This window comes from Cladophialophora yegresii (genome assembly GCF_000585515.1).
Source record: "Cladophialophora yegresii CBS 114405 chromosome Unknown aczIN-supercont1.1, whole genome shotgun sequence".
Taxonomy (NCBI): domain Eukaryota; kingdom Fungi; phylum Ascomycota; class Eurotiomycetes; order Chaetothyriales; family Herpotrichiellaceae; genus Cladophialophora; species Cladophialophora yegresii.
This window is the reverse complement of record NW_006913045.1, coordinates 405,407-422,710: the sequence shown is the minus strand read 5'-3', so window position 1 is coordinate 422,710 and position 17,304 is coordinate 405,407. Positions and strand designations below refer to the sequence as shown.

At 54.6% G+C, this 17,304-nt stretch overlaps 6 protein-coding genes across 6 annotated transcripts; 3 read left to right on the top strand and 3 right to left on the bottom strand.

Moving 5' to 3' along the window:
- Positions 1-546: 546 nt before the first annotated feature.
- On the bottom strand, positions 547-1,647 carry A1O7_00154 (uncharacterized protein; the record flags this gene model as incomplete). The annotated part of the gene is made up of 1 exon (XM_007754196.1): positions 547-1,647. One exon carries the CDS (start codon positions 1,645-1,647, stop codon positions 547-549), a length of 1,101 nt encoding a protein of 366 aa, XP_007752386.1.
- A 3,354-nt stretch (positions 1,648-5,001) lies between these two features.
- On the top strand, positions 5,002-7,064 carry A1O7_00153 (uncharacterized protein; the record flags this gene model as incomplete). The annotated part of the gene is made up of 5 exons (XM_007754195.1): positions 5,002-5,104; positions 5,148-5,935; positions 5,986-6,171; positions 6,219-6,642; positions 6,694-7,064. The coding sequence occupies 5 exons, from the start codon at positions 5,002-5,004 to the stop codon at positions 7,062-7,064; spliced, it is 1,872 nt and encodes a 623-aa protein (XP_007752385.1).
- A 1,450-nt stretch (positions 7,065-8,514) lies between these two features.
- Positions 8,515-9,780, top strand: A1O7_00152 (uncharacterized protein; the record flags this gene model as incomplete). Its single annotated transcript, XM_007754194.1, has 2 exons — positions 8,515-8,674; positions 8,729-9,780. 2 exons carry the CDS (start codon positions 8,515-8,517, stop codon positions 9,778-9,780), a joined length of 1,212 nt encoding a protein of 403 aa, XP_007752384.1.
- A 603-nt stretch (positions 9,781-10,383) lies between these two features.
- A1O7_00151 (uncharacterized protein) lies at positions 10,384-12,618 on the bottom strand (the record flags this gene model as incomplete). The annotated part of the gene is made up of 1 exon (XM_007754193.1): positions 10,384-12,618. One exon carries the CDS (start codon positions 12,616-12,618, stop codon positions 10,384-10,386), a length of 2,235 nt encoding a protein of 744 aa, XP_007752383.1.
- A 903-nt stretch (positions 12,619-13,521) lies between these two features.
- Positions 13,522-14,490, bottom strand: A1O7_00150 (uncharacterized protein; the record flags this gene model as incomplete). The annotated part of the gene is made up of 1 exon (XM_007754192.1): positions 13,522-14,490. The coding sequence occupies one exon, from the start codon at positions 14,488-14,490 to the stop codon at positions 13,522-13,524; it is 969 nt and encodes a 322-aa protein (XP_007752382.1).
- Positions 14,491-15,180: 690 nt separating this feature from the next.
- A1O7_00149 (uncharacterized protein) lies at positions 15,181-16,923 on the top strand (the record flags this gene model as incomplete). Its single annotated transcript, XM_007754191.1, has 1 exon — positions 15,181-16,923. One exon carries the CDS (start codon positions 15,181-15,183, stop codon positions 16,921-16,923), a length of 1,743 nt encoding a protein of 580 aa, XP_007752381.1.
- Between the last annotated feature and the right edge of the window lie 381 nt (positions 16,924-17,304).

The window sequence follows — 17,304 nt, the reverse complement described above, 5'->3', positions numbered from 1 at the left end:
TGGCGAGGAAGTGGATGGCGAGGAAGTGGATGGCGAGGAAGTGGATGGCGAGGAAGTGGATGGCGAGGAGCAGGATAAACAGAAGGTGGACAACGAGAGGGTGGGCAGCGAGAAGGTGGGCAGCGAGAAGGTGGGCAGCGAGAAGGTGGGCAGCGAGAAGGTGGGCAGCGAGAAGGTGGGCAGCGAGAAGGTGGCTGGCAAGACGCTATCCCAAAGTCAAGAGGTCTACAGCAACGATCTCAGCGACAACGAACAAAGTTGTATGCATCATGACATTAGGGTTCTGTAATCCCTCTCTGTTGTACATGAAGAAGCGCTCTGGCGCTCTGGCGCCACCTATGATTGTTGCGCTGAATTCCCGTATCCCATCCCATGCCGTGTCCCTCTTTGAACGCCAACGTGAATACCGAAACCCGAACTAAAAGCAAAAGTCTATCCCAATCCGAACTGAAAGCCGCAGAGAAAAGAAATTCGTAAAGTCATTAAACCCCGTCCCCAAAAGTCTTTCGTCGTCATCAAACCCCGTCCTCAAAGTCTTCGTTGTCATCAAACGGCATCTTCAAAGTCTTCGTTGTCATCGCTGTCGTCTTGGAATGCGACGCTGTGTTCTCTCTTCAGGCCGACAACAGGAGCAGGTGCGTCCACTTCGACGTCCTCAAAGTCTCCTTCGTCTTCGTTGTCCATGTCTTCAGCGCCAGAGTCTTCTGATGGTGCCATGGCAGTGCCGTTGGCGACTGCTCCTGCTTCACCGAGATCAGATGTGGAGGCATTGCTGTTGTTGTGTAGTGTGTTTGTGATCCAGTCTGGTAGCTGGTTCTGCTGGGCGAGCTGCTTGCGTCTGGTTTCACGCCGCTCGGCCTCTTCTCTCTCTTGGTCTTCACTCGTCGTGAGGTTGACGGTGAGGTTTTCTGATTTCACGAGCTCGGGCTGTCCGTGTTTCTTGAGGTTCAGGCCCGGTCGGTTGAGAGTCATGTATTGTGTCTCGGCTGTGTCCTGCCGTCCGCTGCCATGAGGGCGGGGAACATATTTTCTTCTGTCCCACGCGCTCTGGAAGTCGTTTTCGGGTATGTCTTGCCGGTCGATCTTGAGGATCATGGCGTCGAATTTCTTGAGTTGGTCGTTCAGCTTGCGGATCTTCTCGTGGTTGCTTCTGTCCATGTTTGTCCGTGCTGCCTGCTCGTTCTGTGCAAGGGTGGCACCGCATCTGTCGCAGTAGAAGCCGTCCTCGTTGACTTTGTCAAGGATGTCGAGCTCTTCATATTCAGCTTTGCAGCGAGGGCAGCGCCAGTCTTTCCGCTTGGTGTTCTCATCTTGCTGGTAGAGTGCCTCGACTTTCTTGCGCAGCTTGGCAATCTTGTATTTGATCGCGTCGATCGCAGGATGGAACGGACAGTAGTAGTATTCTCGAGAAGACGGTCTCGCGCCAGTGACTTTTTGTTCAGCTCTTGCTCCGGTGGCGATCAGGCGTGCGTTGCGGAGAGGGTTCAGCAGTGCTCGGATGTCTTTGGGTTGTGATTGTAGCAGGAGATTCAGATCATCCATTTGCAGCACAGAGTGTAGGAGAATGGCGTCGATGATGAGGATTTGTTTGGGGTGTGTGAAAAAGGTCCGCACAGCCGTCCTCAGGAGCTCTTTGGCGGCCTCCATAGCTGGTTGCTATGGTTGTTGGGAGGAGGAAGAGAGGAGAGAGTTGAGGATGTCCATGTACATGACATCGATGTCGTTGGGGTCCAGGCCCTCTGCAAGCGCCTGGTCACGTGCTTTTGTGTACGCGGCCAGGATCGTGTCAACTCTGGTGAGGGCTTATGTCAGCATGCCGTTTGCGGAACAAAAGACAAAGGGCGTTATAGGCTCGGGATACTTACTCCTCTTGTTGTGCTCCAGGAGCACGCCCCTCCACGGCCGCCGACGGTGCCCGAGAGGACACCCGAGAAGACGCCCCCGCACCGCCCGACGGTGCCCGGGAAGACACCCCCAACGACACTGCCGCAGCACCCGAAGGTGCCCGGGAAGACACCCGAGAAAACGCCCCCGCTGCACCAAAAGACAACCCCGCAGCGCCCGAAGACGCCCGGGAAGACGACTCCGAGGAGCACACCACCGAGTACCACTCGCTGGCGCCGGATGGCACCCGCGAGGCAACGGGGGAGGCGGCGGCGGTGGTGGTGCCATGCACCAGCGAGAAGACCACAGTTGTTGCGCTCGATGGCGCGCGGAAACTCCTCCGGGTCAGGGAGGGCGGGACAAAGGTTTTAGTGGCCTCGGCCACCGGCGTCTCAACTGGCCCCTAACCAGTTGGCGCTGGCGACGCCACCCTTGACATGGGCGGCGTTGGGAGGCGGGAGGAGGGAGAGGAGGCAGGCACCGGCAAGACTGCCGGGCGGGCGGCAGGGAGGGTGTCGTCGTCACCGACGACACGCGAGCAACGAGACAAAAAGCAGCCCATTGTGATGATGGTGGTGGTGGTTGTGTTATGTTGGTGTTGGTGTTGTTGTGGGTGTTGGTGCTGCTGTTGGGCAGGAAGCTCTCTCAAGTTCAAGTATGGACGATAGAATAGGAAGAGAAGAAAAAAAAGAGCTCAGCTGGGCGAGAGCAAGAGTTTTGATCAAAATTTCTCGCCTTGCTATAGGACGGAGCAATCTTGCGAAGGTCTTCATCATCTGGCAACTCTTTGCCATAGACGGGCATCGTCTTGAAAATTTTTTCTTGCCAGCCATCCTGCCACCGTCTTTCTCTTTCTCACGACTGGGTGCCAAGGTGTAAAGAGTGCTCCATGCCAAGAACGAGCTGACGAGATGCAGAGAGTGGTATGCCGGAGCGGACCACCTATTGTTCTGGTCAACGACTTACTCTGTCCATCCGCGTACAGCAGAAATGTGGTTCTTCATGGTGCGAGCAGCAGGCTGCCATTGAGGGAGGGAGGCTGGTGGAGGGGTGTGAGGGGCATTTGATATCGATCGCTCCCGGGTCACCGAATGTGGTATGGTCGTCAGATCTCAAAGAGGTGGAGTCGGGTTGATCAATCCGAGAATCCACCAAGCCTCGTCGGCTGTCGGCAAACCCTACCTCTAGCGAACTCGTTCGGCTCTCTCATGCTGCTCGAACGTTGAACATCCCCGCCTAATCATGCTCCTGTCGGCGCTGCTGTGCCGTGGTACAGAGCGAAAGAAGAATTTTTTTCAGTGCCGGCACATCAGATATCTGCTCTGAATGCGAAGGCATGTTCTTGGGTTTGCATGGGAACCCCTGCTTAGTGGGGTTGGCCAAGGCTATGTGGGGGCTTTCGCGCTGGATACCAGCCTTGTGCGTTGAACTAAAGATTCTGCAGTTATCGGCCTGCTGAAGCGAAGATTGTGCGGTTGTGGGTTTGGTGGACCAAAGATTTCGAATTTATGGGCCTGCTCAGTTATCTACCAGAGTATCGACCAATCTGAAGCCCTGCATCACGATTACAGAGATGTGGACTTTGCCTTACGACATGATCCTTCATTGCTGTGAGAACTAATCGTACCCTCCACGCTGCTTTAGGAGCGTTGTCTCTGTCGACAGGCCTCAATCTGCAATATGCTCCAGCCTTCGGTCGCTTGTGATAGTAGAAATCACCTAGTGGATATTGCTAGATAGTTTTTCTTCACCGCTAATGGCTCTTGTCACGTTGACTGGTTTTCGAAGTTCTGTTTCTCGTGCTATCTTCTTTCTCAACGACGGAGCGGAGCAATTGGTCCACAAGAACTGCAGGCAAATGCCGAAACGTGGTGGGGGCACACTCACCGTTGTGGTGTCTGTCCGAAGTGCATGAGCAGCCTTCCACTTCTGGGTGGCTAGGGTCACATGTAGCCGAAAGCATTACCTTCGCCCACGGCAGGAAGCCACTAAGGCCTGAAATGCCTATGCTGAGACATTTTTGTTCAATGTCGGTACTCCGTGTCCCCACGAGTGCGTGTGAAACATAACCATATCCAATGGTAATGTGCTTCCCTAGGCACTGGGTAGACATACACAAATTTAGGAGCGAATTCGCCAAGAGCTCCGTGGTCATATCCCGGCACGGTTTCTCCGATGGATATATACACGTTAACGGCTGAGCAGGAGGTTGAAATTGACTTTGCAGTATGCGTGCAAGGTTTCGACCGTTAAGATGCACGGCTTGTTGCTGCTCAAGATCGGACATCATTTCCGCGGGCGTACTGCCACGCTCCGTACCACTTGGGCGTCTACATACAGTAGAACTGGTGCCGAGATGTGCCTGCAGGCGGCGTGGCTTCCTCTGGAATAAGCGGCCGCCCCTCGCACCTGATTTTGGGCATCTTCACATGGCTAATTGATTCAGGCAAGCGTTCGCCTCTCACAGTAATCGTTGAAAGGATCTGGCGCTCAGTCTAGCTTCCGGCAAGAGATGCTTCTTGATATTGAGCGACACGAGTGCTGGGGACACGAGATCAGTTTGGGCCCAGCACCAATGCAAGCAAGATTCAATGAACCGTCGAGGTTGAGGTGCAATGAAGACTCAAGCATCAGTGTTGTCATTGGCAAGCTCGGTTAATGATCTGCTAGCTAGCACAGTTCGGGATTCTCATCGTCCCGGTCGTCAAGATGTGTGGGACAACAGTCACCTCCTAAATAAGTCTTCTATCAGTTGTCACCCCTGGGCCTCCTCACTTACCACCCTTCATCTCTGAGACACGACCGCATACTGCAAGTCATGTTATTGCAGTACTCACTTTGGTTCACCTTTGCTTGACCAGAAGGTGAGCTCCATGTGAAAATATCGCCAGAACTCACCGTGACTTCAGATTCACTTGTTCTACTGCCCAACAAGGGTCGTATAAATCTAACTGATTGCTTGAAACTCGTTCCAAAAGCCAGGCATCAAGCCTCGCTCCTTCACCGATCGATCGTTCTGTTTCTCCTTTGCCTGACCATTTCTTTTGTCCTTGACGGACTTGCTGCCATCAGTATTGCTTCATGCCGCCGCGCGTTGCAGTTGGAACGCCGACAAAGATGCTGTCATCAGGGCACTCTTTAGTGCCATCCATTTTACGTCGCCTCCTTCTGGCCTCGGTTGTTGCTTTTATCGGCCATACACATGCAAAATTCCTGAAAGGTAAGCATACTTCCAGCACCCGATGACGCGCTGATTGTGCCAGCGGATCTCAAATGGCCAGTCTTCTGGAAGCCTCACAATGAACTTCAGCCAAGCCTCACCGACGTCCTCGCTCTTCGAGAACCAGACACCGATCCTGTATTCGAGAAGGCCATGCACATGGTGACCACTCTTGCCACGCAGTCGACCTGTCACCAAGCAGCAGCAGCTCAGTTGCTAGTCACATGCAAAACTGTGGGAGCGAACATGGCCCAGGAGGATGGCAAACATGAGCTGCTAGAAAGAGCCAAGTCAGTCTACGCAGTGCGGGTGGCTGTTTGTGAGACTGGCGAAGGTCGAGCAGAAGTTCCATCGGCGTGCAAATCCATCCTCACCATTCCCCAGCGGCTTGATCATGAGATAGACGTGGTCAGCAGCCGAACTGTGGCTCCTTGTCTCGGAGCGTTGATGGAGGAACACTATTACTGGACAAGCTATAGCAACAACAAGCAAGACGCCAATACGTTGTGTCAAGCGAGTACCCTGGAATCTACGAGGCTGGAGGCGCTTCATTCTTACCAGAAGCTCGCGGAACTTCTCCCTGAATTTCGGATTGCGCTCAGTTCCACTCGGTCTCAGTGGTTGGACTTCCTAAGACAGCAGAAGGAAGAGGTTCAGCATGTGCACAAGCTTCAGCGCCAATATCGTGATGGACTTCAAGCACAGCAGAAAGTCGAGCTTGGTTCGTTTCGTGAATCCATGAAAGTCGCCAAGAATGGCCTACTTGATATTTCTGAAGGCCTACATCAGGCACTGGCGAGCACTGACTCTGACATTTCACAAGCTCGCGAGGTGCGTGATCATGCAGCCACACCGCGGAATCTGCTAACTGATCAACGAAGGCTCTCCGAGGTGTCCTGGCCGATTTCACAGGCTTGAAAATGTTGCTGCAAGAGACGGCCGCCAAAACGAGTGAAAACAACGCGGAATTGGTTGCTTCTCAAACACGAGATATTGCCAATGTCCACGATCTGGCTCTGTCAGCGACTCGAGCGCTGGAGAATGTACATGTAGAGGCATTTGCCGAGGTATGGCTATGCTACTCTGGCTGAAGTCGGGGACTAACAAAAGCTAGGATGTCCACGGACTCGTTCATCAGCTAAAGACCAATCTCGACCAGATGGCCGGTATCCAGTCCATGCAGCTAGACGATACGCTGCATCACTTCGAGCTCAGCAAGGAGTTGTCCTCGGCCCAGGAAGCAAACCTCGTTCTGGGACAGCGGATCAAGGATTCCGCTGGTTCTATAGCATCCGAGCTCGAAAATGCGCATACTGCTGCCGGACGGGTGTCCACCAAGCTTGACAGAGTCAACCAGGCATTGGCGCATATCGAAGCAGCAACTGCTTCTCTCGGCACCTTTTTCGCCATCATTACCATACCGTGTCAAATGGTCGGACGCCTCCACCTTAGGCTGCTTGCACTTTTCGCGGCACCGGCTTCAATGCTGCTGTTCTGGAAGCCGATGAAATATTCTTGCACCGTGATGGCCACTTATAGTACGGAAACTGATATGCCTCCATGCTAAGGTGTATGCTGATAGCCTACAGCCTTCCTTGAGACCATGATATCATTGGCTCACGAAAATCGAGTCACGGCGTCGACAGCTCTGGCGCGCCTCGGCCACCATTCTCGAGCTATAACACAATCTGGAACGATCGCCTTCCACAACAGCGTGGTTGTCGTTGTGGCCGCGATTGTGACCATCTTCTGCTGCTACTGTCTGCTTGCTATACGGACTCGACCGAAGCAGAAATCGAGACCAAAACCAAAACCAATACATTCTTTGACTTTCAAATCTATCCAGAGGCTTGACGAGTTAACGGCTTCAGAACGGAACTATGACATTTACAGACTGCGGCATGGCAAAAGGCAATGGCGACTGGCGGACAAAGTCCCTCGCGCGGCCACTGTCTGCTAGGATTGAGACAAACAGTACACGGGCAAGGCTCGCATCCCTACGACTCGCGTGGCAAGGTGGACTACGCATGATGCATGACTCTACGACTTTGAGTTCTCCGATTTGTTGCAGACATATGGAAGCGATTTGCCTCTCCCTGCATGCTGGTGCGAGATCTGTCCTTTGATTTCGCGTCATTTGATGACCGGCCTCGTCCCATGCGTGCGGAACTGGCTGGGGTGCACATGCCTAGGTAGTCGAGCACGCAAGAGCTCGAATGAATTGACTTCTAAAAGCATCAATCTTTTAGCTCCATTTGCAAAACCGGACTGGTGGTTCCAACTAGTGACTTCAATGGCAGTGGCTGTACCTAGCGACCTTCGACTACCCCGTCAGCAGTAGACGTTCGGTGATCTGTACTGGCTTGGTGGCGGTGGATAAGCGAGCTGAGAGTTGCGGGTTACTTCGTAATTATAGTACGCAGTACGGAGTACTTAGTTTCTGATCTGCCGGGACAGAGATCTTTACCGCATTTCATAAGCAAATATACAGTACCAAAAGTACCAAATATGCATATCAAGCTTGCAGCTTTCATGCCCGTGCAGAAGCTTATGTTGAACTGTTCGGCGAATGATGCTCTTCGTGACCGGGTTCTCCCACGGGTTGGTTCTTCGGCTCGAGGGGCTCTCACGGCTGCGCCTGCTACGTGGCTTCACCACCTAAGGACAAGTGCATTGAGGAACAGAAGGCCTGTAAACTGTGAGATCAGCCTAGTACGGCCGCACTCGGTACCCAGGAATTGAGTAATTATGACACCACCGATAATGATGCTTGGTAGGCACCGGGCAGGGCACAAAGGGGCACCGAGGATTGATTGGCATGCTTCAATTCACCACTCGAAGCCATGCGGATACGTAGCGACACTCTCAGCTGAACTGGACGCCTAACGCCTGCAAAGCCCCTATAATCCTAATTAGCAATTGCACATGTCCTGCCGAGCTTCAGGTACAACAGCGCTCGATACAGTGACCCTCCTTTTAGGCCCCCCATCCAGGGCCCATGCCCCGCGCACAGTAGGTTCTTTGAGCTTTGACTGCAAGGACCAATGCCTTTACCTCCCCTGCAACAGCGGCACGAAGGGGCCATTCAGCTCCTTGCCAATCAGCTCACTCGGGCACATGTCCACCATGCGATGTGTCTGCAGCCCTACGCGATGAGGAAGGACTTTACGAGCGAGGCCTGGTCTCGTCCCTGGTCTGCCTTGCCATTGCCACGAGCTGAATATGAAGATCTCGATATAAGCTACAGAATGTACTTCGCAATGTGACGGTAAGTTTCTCACTTTCAGACTCTGTATGGGCTCCTTTATCAAGACAACGTCGCGAGTTTTATCCAGTCGTACTCCGTACTCTGCCCAAACCTTGGATTGGGCGAATTTGCGCAACGCACGCTTGAAGCATAAACGACCACAATGATCACCAGTCCAGTAACGGTCCTCACGGCCATCGTCTTGCTTGCGACTTCCACGCTGGCTGCAGAGGCGCGCAATTCTTCACAGACGGTCATATCCAATGCTGCCGGCGACACAGCAATTGATCCGGTCAAAGTGAACAGATATAAATCTCTCCTAGGTAAGTGTGTGATTGCGCGACACCGGTCTCCAAGTTATATTTACATCATTGCAGGCACGTTCCACGCCGGCGACGAGAAATTCAACGACTTTTTCAGATGGACCGACATCCTCGACGAATACCAGCCTCCCAACGCCGATTGTTCGGCAAGATGCTTGACTTGCGCGCCGGGGTGTAATCCCAGCTGTTGCGCCTGTGGCAGCTCGCCAACAACCGACACCACCAGCGACAGCGACAGCGACACTTCCGGCGTCTCGGACCGATTGCCACAACTCCCAAGGACTCCAGGGCCACGATTTCCCGGCCGCCCTGTGATCCCGCCGCTCTCCTGCCCATGCCACTGTGAAGCGGACTGTCCCCGAAACATCCAAACAATCTGCTGCTTTACTCCAGGATCGCGATCAGACGCGTCACCGGCATCGAGAGCCAACTCTGCATCAAGCGATTCTCAAGGGACAGAACCACTCGAGTCCACCATCGAAAACGACGCCGCAGGGCCCCAAAAATCACTCCTCGACAAAATCCGGCCCTCCCACCCTCGCGGTCGGACAGGGGGCCGCCCCGACCGCCCGCTGGCTTGCCCTTGTTTCTGCGAACCCACCTGCCCGCCGTACATCCAGACGATATGCTGCACGACGCCCGGCTCCGGGTTAGCGGGCAACGGAAGAAATCAGCACGAAATCGAGACTGTCAAAGCGCCCAAACTCCACGACACATTGGCCATGATTACCGCCTCAGCACCGCACGGGGAGGGGGAGCCCGTCTCGGTCCTCGCGGCCGTGAATTTGACAGGCATTGACAGCTTCATCACGTTCAACCTGGTGCAGGGTCTCGGGCGGACCGACGAGATCGTGCACAATGCCCAGGCCGGGACGTTTGGAATCACCTTGCCCGTGGTGGTTGGGGCGGAGGACAAAGGCAAGGAGACCGCATTGGCGCAGACGTTCGTCGTCATTGACGGGTCGAGACTGTTGGAGGAGGAGCAAGTCCTTCTGGGTTCCGGGTTCGTCTCCCGCGCTGGTGGGCTGAAGGTTGATCCGGGGTTTTTGACGCCGTTGCAGGAGGGGGTGCCTGTTTTGACGGGCGTGCAGACGACGGAGGAGTGATGGACGGATTGAAAGAAGGAGGAGGAGGAGGAGGAGGAGGAGGATAGCTGTAAGTGAGCGTGGAGTTATATATTACGTATTGCGTATCATATCCAAGTGTTGCCACCCGCCTGGAAATATTCGGACGCTGACGCTGGCCGCGGATCAAGGATGAAAACGACAGCCCAAGGGTAATGAGACGTTGACAAACTACACCAAGAACGTGGTGAGAATGGAGGGGGTAATAATATAGTAAGTAGATGGTGGATAAGGCGGTAGGCCGTGGATACCGCCGTCACTCTCGTGGTGCGTCCCATCTGGGCCTGTATGATGCGGTGTTGATGCGGCTGTGAGTACAGTAATTACTTAGTACTAGAACCGGCGAGAGTCTTTGACGGTTATATCGTACAAATTATACCCAAGGATTTACAGTCTAAGCCACTCTGCATCTCGACCGTGATCACGACACAGCGATGAGCGCAATCTCGTGATTGAAGAACCCCGCACGGATCTGGCGAGGAATCTCGCCCGCAAGATTCTTCGCACCGTCCGCACATCCGCCTGATTTCAAGGTAGATATGGCGCATAACACACGCGTCTCTCACTGCCACTGCTCCGCTCCTGTTAAACCAGACTCTTCAGAACAAACCCACTCCTCGGATTCCCCTCGACCGCCACTCTCATGGTCTCGCCCCTAATCTTGGTCTCATCAAACACTCGATGGCTGTCCTGTGCCCTCCCACCCACGTCCACGTCCACGGCCCCTCTTTCCACGCTGACGTCCCTAAAAGCGTGCAGCCCCAACGCGGGTAGCGAGAATCGAAACGCGAGATCCCGCACATCCACCGTCCTCAGAGCGCGGTACGCGATCACGGCACAGACGCACCCAAAGACAATGTAGCAGCAACACCCTGCGACCAGGATGGCGAGTGGAATCTTGGGCACCTTGGCCACCAGCAGCGGCGTGCGCATTTGTTCCTGCACATTTGCCCGGCCGGAGAGAAACGGTCCGATGACGGACATGATGCGTGAGGAGTAGCTGTTGGCGAAACTGTCGGCCAACGCCTGTGCGGTGGGTTGCAGCGCGGCCTCGAGGATGAAATCCTGCAGGTCGTTGTCGAAGCTGTCACTTGCGCCAACGATGTTGTAGCCGTGGAACATCTCCGCCATGGTGCCATTGGGCGACGGCGTGAGCGTGCGGACCTTGGCAGTCGAATTCACCCAGGCATAGTCGACGAGGTAGGTCGTGTAGCGGCAGCGGAGCGTGAAATCCAGGTAGCGAGTCGGGCCGCGATAAATGCCCGGGTCGGAGGACATGTCGACGCCGGCACGCTGGGCTGTGTCCTGAAATCGGGCCGCCACGCCCAGGTACACAGGGTTGATGAGTTGGGCATCAGACATGAATGGGCCAAGGTTGCCATGTGAATCGTAGGGGATGACCAGTTCTTTGTCCATAAAGAAAGAGTACTGAAGCGCGGCTCCGGGTTTGAAGCCGAGCGGGGGGATGGAGCTGTCGTCGCCGAGCATACCTTTGTCAGTGAGGTTGGGGGCTTTGCCCAATACGCCCCAGAAGTTTTCGCTGCAGTTGAACGAGCTCCAGTATTGGCCCGGGCCTTCAGAGATCCAAGTGCACTGGGAACTGATGGGCTCGCACGTTGTTATAACGCCCGCAGTATGGGCTTGGAAGTCGCGGAAGGGAGACAGGTTCGCGCTCTGGGGTGTTAAGAGCGCGACCTTCGCGGCGCCGGCGGAAGTGGTGTTCGATGGCAGGGAGGGGGGCGCGCCAACGAGGCGAATCTCGCTCAAATTGGAGGTGCCCCGTTGGAGGTAGAAGATCTCGTTCTGGCCTGCCACGTACGCATCATAGTCCGTGGCGCCGATGACACCGTTCCGGGTGCACGGCAGTCCAAAGTTCTCCGTACGATTTAGTGCAAGACATTGTGACGACAATTCATATCCGTATGCGTGGCTCTCCCGAGAGACGGTCACTTGGTCGAAATTGATGGTCGAGGTCGTGTAATGCAGGGCAGTATCGGCACCGAAGACAATGCAGGCCAAGAGCAACGTCAAGGCCAGAGTGCGTGCGGCACGACGGAGGACTGGTGGAACAACGACGCCATCTTCTCGGGAGTAGGAAAGATACCTCCCCAACCTGCCCGTCGATGCTAAACAAAGCCCGACGAGAATGCTATACTGGTATGGCGTCGGGAGGTCTTGTTGCTGGTCGCCGCTCGAGGATTGCCACATTATGAGTGCGTACTGAAAGCTTGTGAGGCTCATGATGAAGCCAGCCAGCAAAGGCGCAAGTGTCGACGCCCAGGAAGCGACGAATGCTATTCGCGTTGCCGAATAGTTCACCAGCACGACAGCATGATTGTTCAAGGTGTGAGAGTTGGAGACTTCCTCGAAGAGGCTCGCCTCGGATCTGACTCTGTAGCCGAAGATTAAGGCCAATAGCCCTGTGACAAGGCAAGCCATCGGCAGGATGATGATCGAGGTCGGCAAAAGGATCGTCTTCCATAGTGTCCGCTTCAGGCATCCAAGATCGTGGTCTGTCGGCGAAGTGGAATAGTACTTCTGGGTCAAGGGCCAATTGCGGGCTTGGCCAGAAGACGTGTCATCTAGAACAGTCACTTTTTCACCCTTTGAAGTGTCGTAGGCAAATGTCGACGCCTGAAAAGATGCCTGCGACCATGCCGAGTCCGGTGTCGCGTGGGTGTAGCTGGTGACATCCTCGCTAGATGGCAGGCATGTATGGTAAATCTGCGATTGTCTTTCTCTCGGTCGGCCGAAAATTGCGTGCGGCGGCTGTACTCCTAGAGGAGTGCCGAATGACCAGAAGGGATTCTTGGAAGCCATGTTGGGGATTTGCGATCACCTCTAGCAAGCGATATCCCTCCTCCTCTGTCTCGGATTCCTTATTGACGATGGTCGCCGGTTGAGCTCGACGACAAAGAAAAACCATGCTTGCCATGCACGAGACAGTACTTTTCTAGCCATATGTGGCGGCGGAAGATGCACATGCAAAAGTGCATCAGGAGCACGCGCAATCATGGGCGATCTGTGGCTAGGCGAAGGAGAAAGCTGAAAGTCCGGTTCAACTTGCTAGTGCGCCAGCCTGCCGGTGTTGCATGACCGCGAACGGTTGCTGGTTGCCTGGTGCCAGGCCAGCGCGAATAGAATGGAGTGGAAGGTAGCCAGAAGCCAAGACGTTTTTCCGAGCTGCAGTCCTGACCGGTGATTCGCATGTGGAAGGCGACCAAGCCCAGCCGTACGCCTCGCGTGGCATCGGCGTAGAATATGGCGTACTTTGCAAAGCAGACAGCGTGAGGCCGAGTTTGAGATAGCAAAGACTGAGGAGAAGTCTCTGTACGAATCAGCGGGATAGAAGAAGGCTTCGCTTGGTTGACGTTGATCCGGCCCCCAACGCCCCCAACGACCCTATCAGCATTCCGCACAGTAGTCGATCCGAGGATGATCCACACACCGTCAAAAGGACCGCCAAGTATCGCAGCCCGACCAGACACTAGGTTTGAAGAACTCTCCTCCATGGTTGGCCTGACATTTCGTTCGTTGCGGGTGTACTGTTCCTCGAGCCACATAAGTCCGAAACGCCAGGAGCAAGACGGCTGAGAATCATATACAGCGCCACAATGTCCTGCCTGAGATACAATTTTTCAGCTGCCTTGTACTCTTTAGCTTTGTGCATAATGCAGTGGCACATGTAGTCTCCTATACTTTGAAGTCATAAGTCTGCCGAATTCATAGCGTTGGCGCCTTCGTATCATCAAACGCTCCAATCTCTCCAATCACGGTCTTCAAGATATCCGGCAAAATAACTGCTGCGTCTCCTTCGAAGAACCAGTCATTCTTTGTGAGCTCCCGCGCATCGCCCCTGTCCATGTTGATGACAGCGACACGCGCACCCTTGGTTCTAGCGATGTTCGTGTAGCCAGCAGCAGGATAGACTTTGGCGCTTGTACCAATCACCAACATGAGATCAATCTTCTGACGGTTGGAAAAGTATGCGTCCACGTCGCTCATCACGTCTTCGGGTAGCGACTCTCCGAACCAGACGACCCCTGGACGGAGGAGGTTCTTTTTGCAGGATGGACATTGGGGCAGATCTTCAGGCTTCAGTTCGGGAATATCGACGTTGATGTCTGAGATATCGGCGCCTCGGAGTAGGGCATGCTTCTTCCTCTCGGCGGCGGCCTTGAGTTCAGAGTCTGGATTTTCTGCGGGAAGGGCCAAGGCGGGAACGATGGGGTCGCTGAAGTCGTTCTTGCGCGAATAGCCACAACCGCCTTCATCCCAGCATTTGACGTCGAATAGATTTCCATGCAGTAGCTTAAGCTGGTTTGCAGGATGGCCAGCACGAGGGCTCAGACCGTCGATGTTCTGGCTGAGGGCGATGAAGTCGGGATTCCGGCGGGCGAGTTCTGCCAAGGCCAGATGAGCGCGGTTTGGTTTAGCATTGAGGGCCATGTGCCGTCGGTAGGAATAAAACTGCCATGAGAGACCTGGATCTTGCCGAAAGGCTTCGGGTGTAGCTAGCATCGTGGCATCGAAGGTTCTCCACAGGCCGCCAGCACCTCTGAACGTAGGCAGCCCGCTTGACGCACTGAGACCGGCGCCCAAGAGAGCAACAATGCGGCGAGAGACCTGTAGGTGTTGGACAAACGAGGCAACATCGGTCAGAGGCATCTCGTTGGCAGCACCTGAGCTCATTTTCAGGACAACAGTGATAGCTCAACCTCTTGTGAATTAGAGACGTGAGAGGGGTGGGTGGTTGTTGGTTCGGAGCGGAAGGAGAAGGAACAGGCACTGTAATGAGGGAGACGCACTCCTAACTTAGGCGCCCCTGAGCAAGAATGTTTGCTATGCAATCAGGCAGCACTCACCGCCAGACAAGGCTATACGGAAGCCTCGTTTGGCGAGGTGCTCACCCGGTGTCCATCACTTCCATCACCGAGTCTGCGGAGGTGTCGGTGAAGTGCCAATGAGAGTCGAGGCCATCAAGGTTACGGCGGTTACATAACGAGAACGACACGCTGTGGACGGAATGGCGGCGGGGAAGAAGCCGCCTATCATTCTGTCGTGAAGCGGCCACATGGCTTGCGATATGCGGTCACACATTCCTGCGTCCGCCAGTCCATCTGTTGATCCCATCTTTCAAGACAGCCACGACAGCAAACAATACGGCTCACTCCCTCTGCTGCCTCCACGATCGATGGTCCCTCAAGCGAGCCCACAAATCCTCCGACCGAATCGCTGACCCCGGTTTCTCGACTTGTCCTCCACTCGCCCTCACCGATCACCACCTTGCCACCGATGCCTCACAGGCCAAGGTTATAACACTGTTGGTTGCCCCTTCCCAATTCTACTCCCTTCCTCTACCAGAATCGCCGTGTCCTCGAAATGGGGGTGCCAGCGAGACCCCGCCCAAGTCGCAGGCGGGTCAATGCTCTTCTCTACGTGACCGAGAAGATCGGGCCTGAAGTCCTCCCATACCTCCTCCAGAACCCCGACCTGAACCTTCGCGTTATTTCCGAATGCTCCAAAGCCGAGTTCCAGCAGTACATGGATCCAAGTGTTGACTTGGAGGACGTGCATTGGATTGAGAACCGACCGCAAGACCCATACCGCAACCAAGTCATGATGCAGGGACACCGTCTCTCCCGATGGGCCGATCTCTTATTCATCGTCATGGATGCCGGAATGATCTCCCTCATGCTCAGCGGCTTTACCACAGATGTCATTCTGCACGTGCTCAGGTGCTGGGACGTCTCAAAGAGGATAGCACTATTGCCTGAGATGAGTGTGGACCAGTGGAAACACCCTACCTGGAAGAGGCAGTTGAACAAACTTCAACGGAAATGGGACTGGGTGCATGTGCTTTCTCCCGCACTGTGGGACTACGCCGAGGACCCCGTTGATTTTACCACGCCGGGCCCGAATCCTCTCGGACACGACAGTGAACCTGAAATTGAATGGCAGTGGGATGGCCCGGGAGACATCATTGAAGAGGTGGAAAGCGAGGCACAAGCGGTGCTGCGATCAACCCAACTCAAGACGAATTCATCCATGTCACATCTTCCCATTCACAAGTCGGCCTCCTCTAAACCATCACTGCCGAGTGAGATTTGGACTATGATACTTGACTACCTGGGAGATTGGGAACTGGCTACCGCACTGGGCATCTATACACATCTCTCCGTCCCGCACGAATGGGAGTCTCTAGTCCCCAAGCCAGGCTCCAAAGCACGTTCACTAGAGTACACTATCCTCACCCAACCCCTCGCTCTGATCCAGAAATACTTCGCAAACACTTCCTCCAACCCGCCAACAACGCTTTCCCCGATCGCAACGCGCCTCATCTTCCGCTTCTCCATGACCGACCTCTTGACGTACCTGGCCCTGCAACAAAAAGACATCTTCTGGACTTCCTTCGGCCTCGCCCTTCTCCCCCACAAAGCCTCCCTGATCTACAACTCCCCCACAATCCTACAATGGTGGAAAGACTGCCCGGCCGTCATCAAGAAAGAATACGGTCCCGAAGCCATGGACGGCGCCTCTCGAGCCGGCTTCGTCGAAGTCTTGGACTGGTGGCTCAACTCGGGCCTCAAACTGACATACACGGAGAAAGCACTTGAGTCCGCCAGCGCCAAGGGCCACGTCGAGGTTCTCGAGTGGTGGCGCATCAACTCGCAAAAGCTCGCCGGCACAGACCGCGAGATCCATCTCAAAGTCGGCAAATCGATCCTCCTAGCAGCGCAGAGCGGGCGCACCAATAGCATCGAATGGTGGGAGACAAGCGGCATCCCGTACGCGCATGAAGACGGCGTGGCTCGCCTCGCGTCCCAGCACGGCCATGTCCCCGTGTTGGAAATGTGGTTCGGCTTCAAAGGCAACAAGATGATCTTTGATAACCAGGTCCTCGTCGGCGCGACGAAGAATGGTCACGCCGGTGTTTTGCAATGGTGGAAGGAGATGTCCAGGAAGAGCGGCCTACGGGTCGAGTACAAGACGTGCGATATTGAAGAGGCCATGGAGGATGCCGTCGGCGGTGGAGGTGAGGGAGAGGTGAGAGAATGGTGGGGCCGGAATGGCTTGAATTTGGGCGTGGGTACAGGGGAATGGATGAGGGTGAAGACATTGTAAACTGCTGAGCCGGATCATGACACTTTCCAATTACTTACAATGTATGGTGTTCCGGCACAGGCACAACCGGAATAAAGGGACCTGGAAGGGATGAAATGGGACGAAATGGAATGAAATGAGCCACATGGCGACACGCCCAACTTCACGACATCAAAATGCCTCACATTACAGAATTGTCACTGGCGTCGCGTTTACATATCTGTATCTGTCGACACCGGGATCCAAGTTCGGCGTAAAAGATTCATCACTACGTACACTACTTCTCTCTGCCTGGTTTTCGACGAGGAACGAGAACTTCTGTCTCAAGCATGCGTGAGCTCTTCTAGGTCTCAGTGTCTGGCATTGAGTCAGCAAAGCTGTATCGATCCAATTACCCCCCCC